Consider the following 11,875-nt stretch of genomic DNA (forward strand, 5'->3'; position numbering starts at 1 on the left):
TGTCACGTTTCGCTCGGTTTCAGTCACTTTCATGTAATTACTCTCTAGAAAAATGTTAACCCTATATTATCATTTAGATTTTCTTATTTTTTATAATAAACAATATCAAATAAACGCATTTAAACTCTTAATGTAATTATTTTTGAGAAAAGGCAGCATTTTGCGAATGAAGTCCCGAAAAGTGTCAGTGTGAATGTTTTTCTTCAGACAGGTACCCTGGTATTACCCCGGTATTTTCTGATTTCGCCATATGAGAGATGCACTAAGGGCAACATACTGTGTTGACCCAAGGTCAGCATTTTTGTAAATAAAACCCTAACCATAACTGAACCCTAACATCAGAGGGAAATGATGAAAAACAATGGTCTAGAAGCAGATAATCCTGATTGTACAATTAAACTTATTTCTGCAAATCTGATTGGTTGATCAAAATGATGTCCCAGATTCACTATAATGTTGCCCTAAGGACATCAACCACTTGGCAAAATCAGGAGAGCTTTATTGCTTGATCTGCAGTGTTTATAGGTAGGCATAAATAAAAACACATTTATCCGTAGCCCTACTTATCATAAACTCTATACTGAGTTCATTCATTGTCGTTAGTTTATTGGTATTATAGCCGCTTACCATTAAATCAACATCAGACCATAATTTTCCATCATTTTAGTGTTTTTAAGTACTATATAAATTATGATAATCATTCTGCACAATGAATACTATGGTATTACAATGAGCTACAATTCTGATCACACTATATGACGTCACATCCACTTAGTTAATTTGTTTTACTACATTCTTCACCCATTCATGTTAGTTACACTTTTTGCTATTTATCCATCAGTTAATTTCCAAATAAAGTTGACTGACTGAATCTGACACAATAAGAGAAAAATATTAACGGCATAAACTTTTATCAAACACTTTACAAAGAAAATATGACACATGTGAATACCTTCAGGAAAATAATAAATACTGATTGAGGCAAATTAAGAACAAAAGAAAACATAATAAAATAAAAACATTATTCTGGACATGAGCTGATGAATATTGTCCTCACATGCAGATTTGAATAGCTGAAGTCAGTGATTTGTGACGCACATGTTCCTCTGTGGAGGATTGAATCAGCTCCTTAAAGTGCAGCATCAGAAAGTTTAATAAGTCTCCAGAGCCTCAATATATCAGCCCTTTATCAACAAACTGTACACATATGAAGGACACTAACAGCCCCCGCCCCCCAAAAAAATACAAATATCACATGATCAAAATTGCAAAAATCTCTGAAAAGTGACAAGAATGCAGCACAGAACTGACTGTAATTGTGCCTGTTAAACAGATTAAAAGACACATCTTTGATTTGGAGATTACAATCATGTGCCCCTCATTCCTGTTACTTTTCAAAGGTGTATTTTGGACAGACTGGAACACTGTTTCTATCAATCTGCTTTCAGAAGCATGACTCTGATTTATTTATCATCACTTAAGCATGACAAAATGAATGCTAGATTAAAATCCCTGTGGTGTGAGAATGATCGAGAAGTGCTGAGAGCCGAGGGTTTGAATGAAATCAACCCTGAAACACAGAAAGTTCAAGCCTGCTGAAGCATTGTGCGGTTGAGCGTATGTGTGCATTTAATATAAATGAGCTCAAACAACAGCAATGAAACCTAACACAACCTTTACACAAGATGGACAGAGCAAACAGAGAGAGAGATAAAGAGACAGACACGTGTGAAGTGTAGACATGTCTGAAGTTTTGACAGTAGATGCCATTTTCTTCGGCCTGCTGGTCTTCTCGGGAATTATCGGCAATATTCTCGTCATCTATGTGGTGAGAACAGATTTCATTCTGTAATATTGATTGTATTGTTTGTCTTGAATGTAAATATGATAACGTAAATTTAATTTTAACAGCATATTTCTAGAATAAAGTAATTAATCTAGAATAAGACATTTCTGACAGATTTAAGAAAGTGAATCTTTGACTTACAGTTTAATCTCATGATGCTTTCTAGAACATTGGCTGGACACATGCACTTCACCCCAAGATCTTATTTTGAAATTATGAAACTTTTTGGGAATTATTTTTACTGCAATGTTATTTTCATTACATATAAATAATTTCTTTGATGCAATAAGATATTTTATCATGTGTGTTTTTAACTAACAGATTGTATCGAGCAGAAATAATTTGCATTGCAGTCATGAGAATTTAGAGGCAGATGCTGAACTGTAATTAAAAGAAGACAATACTGATGTTTTTTGGTGTGTTATTTTGATCTTTTTTTAGTTCCTCTCTTTTGTTATTCATCTAGTATCTTCAATTCTTCTCTTTGTTTTCTAGGTGTTGCAGTGTGCTAAAGAAAGCGGCTCTCGTCATTTGCCTCCATCTGACACCATTCTGGTCAATCTCTGCATGGCAAACTTGCTGTCGTCCATCTTTCGAACAGTTCCCATATTTGTGTCTGATTTTGGTCTGGCAGTGTCGCTGTCGCCCGGCTGGTGTCGCGTCTTCATGCTCCTGTGGGTGTGGTGGCGATCGGTGAGCTGCTGGGTCACTCTCGCCCTCAGCGCGTTCCATTGCGCCACACTGCGGCGCCAGCACGTCACCATGGGTTCGCTAGGCCACCAGAGGGAGCGCAGACGGGTGTGGGTCATTCTGGGCGTGGTTTGGGGCGTCAACTTGTTATTTTCAATCCCCGCGCTCGTCTACACGACCCACGTGCGAGGAAACTTCACGGTGGAGTTTATGGTGATCAGTTGCACGACACGTCCGCTGCTGGGTTGTGTTTGGGAGTTTCCCACCAAGCAGCAAGGCTACGCGTTTGCCTCCACGTCTCTGGCACTGAATGAGATCATGCCGCTGATTTTAATGGTGGGCACCAATTTTGCGACCCTACACGCATTGGCCAAGCACATCAGGGCGGTGGCATCGGGTGTAGTCACTGGTGGGGACGTGGACAAACAGACGTCTAGTGAGAGGAAGGCGGGTCACGTGATCATGGCTCTGGTCGCGCTGTTTGTGGGCTGTTGGGTGCTGCAAGTGGCCGCGGTTACGTATTATAACCACAACGGCGGCCGGCACGCAGAAGGACTCCTGACCGTCGCTCATTTTTCGGCTTCGCTCTTTGTGGGGTTCAGCCCACTGGTTGTGGCTCTCGGACACGGAAAACTGCGGAAAAGAATTAATGTCATGCTGCAGCATTGGGTACCATGGATCAAAAACTCGGAGCAGAAACACCCGGAAACAAGCAAACATACAGCAGCAACACCAAAAGACATCACATCGGGTAAAGCAGAACACATAAGGAAAAAGTGACTACAGTGTTTCACACTGTACGCGCACACTCTTCTAATGATGAAAATTGTGGCACGCCCACTGTATGCGGACCCTCGTGCATGCGTAAAAATGAACCATACTTCGGCCTTTAGGATCTGTGTCCAGCACATGATTTAAACGTCAGCGAATGCCTGAGGGCTTTAGTTGCTATAATATCCTTGTTTATTATCATAGTTGTTGTATTTGTCCCACCCCTCCTCCACTGTGATTGGCAACTGAGTGAAAAGTGACATTGAAGATCTCAGCATAGGCCCTCAGCACTGCCTGTTTTTTTTAAGTGTGGGACCTCCACTAGAAGCAATTAAAACATACAGTTTACCTGTATACAAGTGTACTGTAGATGGCTATAATACATCACTGTGTTGCTATGAATTCACCTATTAATGTATTTATGTCATGATAACAGAATTAAACAAATCTCAGACACACAATCAATTTTTTCCACCAAATGTTTATTTGAATCCCATTGATGCTCAACCTGTAAAACACAGATACTCATGAATATTAATTAGGTAATAAAATATTTCCAGTTGATTTCCAGCAGGTTGTTTGTGTTTTTATTGTTTTGTTTATGTAAATAATGACTATGCCCAAAGTTTATCTATCCAGAGAATGCGAGACAGGAGAGACTTTATGAAAGCTCGCAGTCTCTTGTGTCCCACTGTGAGGATGATGGGCGACAGCGCGATGAAGCTCATGTTAGCAAAGCGAGCAACGATCAGCAGGAACTCTGTCGATGATCCACGGTTATAGTTGAAGTAGTTGACAGAGATCACATTGGTGCCCCATGATGATATGAAAAGAATATTCAGAGTCAGAATCACCTGATCAAACACAGACACATGATCTGTTATTACCAAAATCAGCAGCAGTACCATCACGAACTGAGATTCTAAGGATATGCTCACCTTAGCTGCCCGTCTCTCCACAGGGATTCGACTAACGGTCGGCACATCCTGACTCTTGTTAGTATTTCGCATGCGTCCATGGGCAAAAAGTGTCAGCAGGGAGCCCAGGTTAGTGAAGTTCATCAGGATAATGGGAATGGTCTCATGTATCACCATGGAAGAGGTGGCAAAGGCCAGGCCGCTGTAGGGTGAAGGAAAGTCCCAGATGCAACCCATCAATGGACGAGTTGTGCTGCTCACCAACATTATAGTCTGGAGAGAGAGAGGGTGAGAGGGTTGAAATTAAGGTTTGATTTGGTCTAATGATGAGATGGCAAGACAGACATATAATGGCATACAAAGAAAGAAGTGATACTTATACAATACTACCTAATGAAAATATTAGTTATTGCTAAAAGCGGCAAGTCCTGAGTCTGCTTCTGAAGATGGTTGTTGGGTTTGATGACCATAAAGTGCTCAGTCCTGTTTGAGCAGCTACAGGTTTAGTGTACGATAAAATATTTTAGGCATCAGCTATGGACTGGATGTAGGACAGATGAGTTAGTTAAATAAACTATTCACATGCATGAAGAGGTATTGGCAAGGGTTATTCTTGGCCAGGATGAACAACTCCCCTGCTGAAAAAACAGCATACCAGCAAGACCAGCATATGTTGTGTTTTGGTGCTGGTATGCTGGTGACCACCAGCTAAACCAGCATCAAACCAACATAGACCAGCTGTTTTTTTCAGCAGGGTCATCTTCAGTTAAAATAAATGAAGGGATTAAGTATAGTTCCTAGCCATATTGGCCTAGAAGAAAATTGTCATCGTCCTTAGTACACGATGTAACTACAGAAGTGTCAATTTTAAACAGAAAAAATATTGAAACCTAGAGATACAGATGTTTCAGACACTAACTTCACCTGTCCTTGTACACACAATGGAAACACACAGATAAACAAACTGCAGACAGACCTCAGTGGAGTTTTCCCCTCCGTTTTTGGAGAAGATAAATGCTGGAATGGCATAGATGAAGTTCAGACTCCATATAAAGCAGAAGCCCAGGATTAGGTTAGTTGGAGGACCACGGGGGCCGTGTAGTTTCACCACGGGTGGGGCGACTCGACGCAGTGTTTGAAAATGAAATGCGCTGAGAAAAAATATCGACCAGACGTTTGCTGAGCGCAACCAAACCCAGACACCCATCATAAAATGACACAAGTCTCTATTGAGGAACACCTACGAAGAAAGAGACATGATGTTGTTTTAAAAAATTTCTACCTTCACATGACTACTAACAGTCATTCTGACAAACTAATAATAATAATAATCAACTAAATCTCTTTCACTACTTATTACATTTCCACATCTGCTCTACTCAAGATTACTCCTGTTGACATTGATGTACTGTTAGCTGTTGCTTGTAAATTTTTCTTAAGATTAAAACCCAGTAATCCACTGATTTATGAAGGTGATTGTACTGTACCTCGACTCCCAGGTCAGACACCATCACTACAGTATTTCTCACCAACGACACCATCAGGTTAGAGAAAGCCATGTTGACCAGAATCACATCGGAGGTTCGGACAATTCCCGTATCCCGCAGAATGCTTTCTCCGACCACTCCGATGACCGTTGCGTTCCCCAAGTTTCCAAGCAGCACCAGTAAGATGTAGATGGCCGTGTAAAGTGGTGATGAAGCCATACGCTGAGTTATACTGATAGGTTTTCCCATGATTCGCCTGATAATGTGAGCGTGCAAATGACTTCAGTTGTGAATCACTAATGCGCTTTCTCTGGGAACATTCTCAGTGATGTTTAGTTTTTCCAGCCCAGTACCTCCCACCCCAACCTCCATCATCTTCTATCACCACGGTTACCCAATAAATATGAAGAAGAAACCAGATCGGCATAATCCTGGTCCAGCTCTTGTAGTAGAAGATACCAGGAAGAGTAGTGAGATTCCACCAGAGATATGGATGTATTGAGATAAATGTGCTGAAGATGCATTTTTACCCATGGGGGATTATTAGCCCCATCAGACTCATTAAACTCTGACTAACTGATTAACAAACCTAACTCAATCCCACAGAGGGTTTATGTTCAAAGCCCAAACTAACTACAAAGAAATCTCATTATCCAACTAGAGCCCTGTACACAGATTATTCAGTTAATGTTTTTAAAGAATATTAAATATTTCCTGCTATTCCTATTGAGATCAAAAGAGCTCATTTATCTCATTCAGACATTATCAATCACACCTATCCAGTTATCCAATGGGAAAACAGTTAAGTGGTGTCATTCTGTAATACGAAGAAGAGCGGTGTGGTTTAACGCTAGGTGTCAGTAAACACATGTGACAAACCCTGTCATGATATAAACCTAAGGCATCTTCTTCATATGATGTCAGATTAAATCAATCTAAGAAAACCTTTGTTCTTTGGTCAGACAGAAAATGCAACTTTATTGAAAATAAAAACAAAAAAATTTAAATGCGATACACAGAAACAGACTTTAGTAACTTCATGATACAGTAAACAACAGACAGACAGCTGTCTCTCTCTCTCTCACGTTCTTCCTGAACAGACAGGCTTTAGATATAGTATGTGAGACAGGACTGACTTTATGAATGCCCGGAGCCTCCTGTGTCCTACGGCGAGGATGATGGGTGACAGAGCGATGAAGGTGATGTTTCCGATGCGGGCGACGATCAGCAGGAACTCAGTTGAAGATCCGCGATTATAATTGAAGTAATTGACAGAAATGACGCTGGTGCCCCATGATGCTATGAAGAGCATATTCAGAGCCAGAATCACCTGATCAAACACAAACACATCATTTCTTAAGTCTTTATATCTCTTATATCTTAATATCAGTTAAACTGAAGAGAAGTCTGGAGTTTTATATTCAGAGCTGAAAAGACAATCTTCATCTATTGGTCAAAGGTTAGAGTTCACAGAGATAAACTTCTGTAAATAAGAGAGAGTCTACACCAGTGTTCCCCAATCCTGGGATGCTTTCCACTCCAGTTTTAGACGTGTACTCGCGGACTTCCCTAAACACTTCCCTTCGGGGAATCCCTGTCGCCATTTTAAAGTGCATTCCACTTTGTCAAGTGGACGAGGGAAGTTTATATGGACAGACTCTCACTCACTCGATTTTCACAGAGGGAGTGAGTTTACTTCATATGTACACTTCGGGCAGCTCCATATACCAATGCAACACGATTGTGACGTGACTTCAGCAGCTCGCACTTTACACAATTCAAATGATGGAGAGGAAAGTAGTTCACACCTGTAAGTTAGGGCGTTCCATTTGAAACCAACTTCAAGTTCCAACAGTAGTTAGGGTGGCCATTCGTGCCAGTTCTGCCGGACACGTCCCGAACATGTTTTCGGGTTCGTTCTCCGGAAGTCACGTTGCTCGACCGCATACGTCATCGAGGTTCTCACATTTCAGTTAAAATACATTAGAAAATTAAGATTTATTTATTTTAAGACATACAATCATTGTAGTTTCATTCGTACCTTGAAATGTAACGGTTGCTTTTCTGAAATTAAACCAAAAATATTAAACCTTGATGACGTATGCGGTCCAGCAACGCGACTTCCGGAGAACGAACCCGAAAACATGTTCGGGACGTGTCTGGCGGAACTGGCACGAATGGCCACCCTAACAGTAGTGGGCCCTCGTACAACGTAAGCCAGTGCTTCCAAATCCTGGTCCTCGAGAACCCCCTCCCAAAAAGTTTGAGATGTCTCCTTATTTAAAACACCTGATTTAACTTATCAGCCTCCTTCCAAAATGGTAAACAGGTCTCCCTAACAAGCTGATGAGTAAAATCAGGTGTTTTAAATAAGGAGACGAATCTAAGGCTATGTTTACACGTGGGCGGCTATTTTCATAAACGGACATTTCAACCTCTCCGGTTTCAAAAATAATATCGTGCACACATGTCAGTTTTCAGAAAAGTGTTTATTTACACATACCCGTGCATATTTGCCGTCAAGAGATGCTCAAGCCCACGTAAGCCAATCACCGGCAGCGCTGGTGGTGACGCGAACTGGTTCTTCATGTTGGAGGGAGGAGTTGTTGCAGTAGGTGATTGATGACGTCAACGTACAGCGAGAGCGAGTTGAGGAATTACACGTAGAGGTCTAATTTCGAATCGCTCTCGCGGTACTTTGACATCATCCGTTGCAGCGCCGCATGAAGTCAAAAACGCGTAAAATTGCTGACCTCAGAGCACTCGTCTCTGCTCCTCGACATAATGGAGCAGCTGTATTTGCAAATACAAACACACGAAACGAGTTTGCACGAACAGAAATGTGATCTTGGAAGCGTTCAGAGTAGCAGTCACATGTAAACATGGGTCGCACTTTTGACGTAGGTGCGAGCTCTGGCGCATACTCTGTGACGTTGCCTGCTTAAACATCCGTTTGTCTCACTTTACATGCAACCGTGCAACCGAAGATTTTCAAGATCTCCACTCTGGCCGGAGTTCTTAGAAACAATCGGTTTCACAGGCGAGTTCTCCGTTTGCGTGTAAACGAGGGGCACAAACGAAGGTAAATCTCTCAGTTTTTAAAAATAACCATGTACGTGTAAACAGAGCCTAAAACTTTTTGGGAGGGGGTGCTCGAGTACCAGTATTGGGAAGCACTGACGTAAGCAATGACGTACATCCAAGTGAACAAGACTGAGGGAAGTTAGTGAGGGAAGGTCATAAAGAAATAAACTGGAACGCAGCCGTAGTCCTCGAGTACCCCCTTTAGATGCCTTTTTATTTAACACACCTGATTTAACTCATCAACTCATTAGGAAGGTGTGTTTACCTTTCAGAAGGAGGCTGATGAGTTGAATCAGGTGTGTTAAATAAGACAACATCTAAAACTTTTTGGGAGGGGGTACTTGAGGACCAGGATTGGGAAGCAGTGCTTTACACAAATGATTGATTTGTTTTCTCATATGAATGACGGTGAATGAAATACAAGATGTCTAGTGCACCTGCACCACACGCTTCAAACATATCTCAACTGCTTCCCGGCAAGCAAAAACCAAGACAGTTTATTAGACTTTCACTGACAGCCCAAATGTTGCCTTGTTTTAGCCAAAATGTCTCACTATTTACGAGGTACTTCCTAAAGATTACACCTGGTGTTTAACACAAAAAGACAAGCATGATACAATCAAGGCCTTTTTACTTCAAGAAAAACAAAGATACAGTGATGTCCAGCTCAGCTGGTTTTGTCAGCAAGGTTAAGACCAAAGGTCTCCAGTGAAGTCCACAGCCCTGCAGAATTTAGCTCCAACACAAATTCAACACAACGGATTAAGCTCATCAAGGTCTGCTAAAAACATTCAGACAAAGTTGTTGGAGCTAAACCCTGAAAAGCTGCAGCATAGATTGGAGACTAAGTTGTTACAGGAATGATCACCTTAGCTGCCCGCCTCTCTGCAGGGATCCGACTGGCTACAGGTGCATCTTGACTCTTATGAGCAGCGATCCGTGTGAGTCCGTGGGAATACAGCGTCAGCAGAGATCCCAGATTAGTGATACTCATCAGGATGATGGGAATGGTCTCATGTATCACCATAGAAGAGGTGGCAAAGGTCAGGCCACTGGCGGGAGTCGGAAAGTCCCAGATGCAACCGAGCAATGGCCGAGTTGTGCTGCTCACCAACATTAAAGTCTGAAGAGAGAGAGAGAGAGCAAGAGAAAGGAGTTAAAGGTCAAATGAAGGTGACAAATGACTTTGGTCTAATAAATCTGATAGATGAACAATTGAAAGTAAAACCTCAGTGGAATTCGCGCCTCCGTTTATGGAGAAGGAAAACGCTGGGATTGAGTAGATCAGATTGAGACTCCAGAGGAGGAAAAACCCAAGTATGAGGGACTTTGGAAGCTTACGTGGGCCGTGTAGATTGATGATGGGTGGGGAGACACGACGCAGGGTTTGAAAATGAAATGCGCTGACAAAAAATGTTGACCAAACGTTTGCAGAGCGCAACCAAACCCATATGCCCATCATGAAACGACACCAATTTTTATTGAGGAATATCTATGGAGAGAAAAGAGTTTAGGACTATAAAATGAACATAGATACAGATTATTATTCCTGAAAGAATTTGAGATGTCTGACTTCAAACTGTTGGGTTGCTTCAACTTCTCAGTTAGGAATGGTAATAACCCTAATCAAAAACTGATCTTTTATCTTATAAACTGGACTTATTTGTCCCAGACACTTTACTGGATATTGCAGACTATACCATTTTCCAAAACTTTCTCTGAACGACTGAATTATTTCTGAATCAAACCAACATCCTCAAGAAATTCCTTCTAGTCATGTTCCTGTGGGGTCATTTAGAAACATTAAAACCAGTCATTCCCAGTTCAGCAGAGCCTCAACTTAAGGATGCATTGGGGATTTTAACGGACTTGAGGTTTATGTAGTGTTGAATTGTTTCCTTAATACTGCTGAGATCTTCTTATCTTAGACAGTTCAAATGTATGGATGACAGGTCTGCTGTTGACCCACTCTCCATCTATACAGATTACATTTTTTTTCAAAGGTAACCTGTTAGGGCTTGAAGCAGACCCCTGTTGTCCTCAACCTCTATTGTTCAATTAATTTATTCTTATCAGAATTCCATTCATTCATCCATCCAACATCCAACCAAGCATCAATATAACCATTGAAGCAACCATCCATCAATTCAGCCATCCAACCAACCAACCATCCATCCAACTATTCAGCAAGCCATTCATCAATCCCAGACCACATCTATCCCACACCACTGATCAATACAAGCATCCATTGGTTATTTGACCATACCTGTATTCCCAAGTCAGAGACCACCAAAAGCGAGTTTCTCGTCAACGACACCATCAGGTTAGAGAAAGCCATGTTGACCAGAATCACATCTGAGCTGCGGACGGCTCCCGGATCGCGCAGAATGCTTTCTCCGACCACTCCGATGACCGTAGCGTTCCCCAAGTTCCCCAGCATCACCAGAAAGATGTAGACAGTGAGGTAGAGTGGCGACGAAGCCATAACTCATAACCGATCGATCAGGTGCTCAAGCGGTTCTGGCGCTAATCATTTATGAAGCTTCTCTCTGAATGTTCTCTGTGACGCTTCAATGATCTCAAACCCACTCGATCACCACGGTTACCAATTAAATTTCAACAACATCCCCTCCATCCCGGCCCTCCTGCGGTAGGAGAACATGGCCAGCGAGATTCCACCAGAGATACGGATGCATTAGGATACAAGTGCTGAACAAGCATTTTTTACGCACGGACAAATAATTAACCCCACCAGGCTCATTAATCATTGTAGTTGGCAGCCCAATTCATTAGAAAAGACCCAACCCAACAGCTCCAGGTTTTTCATGAGAATGCAAGTTTTGGCCTGTCCTGATCTCATAGATGATTTACTGATCAACTCTTTTTCACATTTTGGTACTTCTCAAGGGGTTAACCCTAATAAATGAATTTAATACACGCGTCATATCATATTTTACTTATTTCAAACAGTATTGAATCCAATGTATTTATGAATATTGACGAGTTGCACTGATTTATGACCTTTAGAGAGAGAGAGACACACAGGTGAGAGGATTGTGTTCTCAGGTGAGATGTTATCT

General features: G+C 41.6%; 3 protein-coding genes across 3 annotated transcripts; 1 reads left to right on the forward strand and 2 right to left on the reverse strand.

The window, feature by feature from the left end:
• The first annotated feature begins 1,741 nt into the window (after window positions 1-1,741).
• Window positions 1,742-3,316, forward strand: ora4 (olfactory receptor class A related 4). Its single transcript, XM_065266155.2, has 2 exons — window positions 1,742-1,828; window positions 2,342-3,316. Exons 1-2 carry the CDS (start codon window positions 1,742-1,744, stop codon window positions 3,314-3,316), a joined length of 1,062 nt encoding a protein of 353 aa, XP_065122227.2.
• A 571-nt stretch (window positions 3,317-3,887) lies between these two features.
• LOC135721292 (olfactory receptor class A-like protein 4) lies at window positions 3,888-6,008 on the reverse strand. The gene is made up of 4 exons (XM_073813537.1): window positions 5,712-6,008; window positions 5,158-5,464; window positions 4,246-4,505; window positions 3,888-4,161 (listed from the first exon to the last, which is right to left on the reverse strand). The coding sequence occupies exons 1-4, from the start codon at window positions 5,958-5,960 to the stop codon at window positions 3,922-3,924; spliced, it is 1,056 nt and encodes a 351-aa protein (XP_073669638.1). The 5' UTR covers window positions 5,961-6,008; the 3' UTR covers window positions 3,888-3,921.
• Window positions 6,009-6,674: 666 nt separating this feature from the next.
• On the reverse strand, window positions 6,675-11,806 carry LOC135721025 (olfactory receptor class A-like protein 4). Its single transcript, XM_065243125.2, has 4 exons — window positions 11,062-11,806; window positions 10,024-10,287; window positions 9,664-9,918; window positions 6,675-7,041 (listed from the first exon to the last, which is right to left on the reverse strand). Exons 1-4 carry the CDS (start codon window positions 11,278-11,280, stop codon window positions 6,793-6,795), a joined length of 987 nt encoding a protein of 328 aa, XP_065099197.1. The 5' UTR covers window positions 11,281-11,806; the 3' UTR covers window positions 6,675-6,792.
• Between the last annotated feature and the right edge of the window lie 69 nt (window positions 11,807-11,875).

This window comes from Paramisgurnus dabryanus, chromosome 24 (genome assembly GCF_030506205.2).
Source record: "Paramisgurnus dabryanus chromosome 24, PD_genome_1.1, whole genome shotgun sequence".
NCBI classification, from domain to species: domain Eukaryota; kingdom Metazoa; phylum Chordata; class Actinopteri; order Cypriniformes; family Cobitidae; genus Paramisgurnus; species Paramisgurnus dabryanus.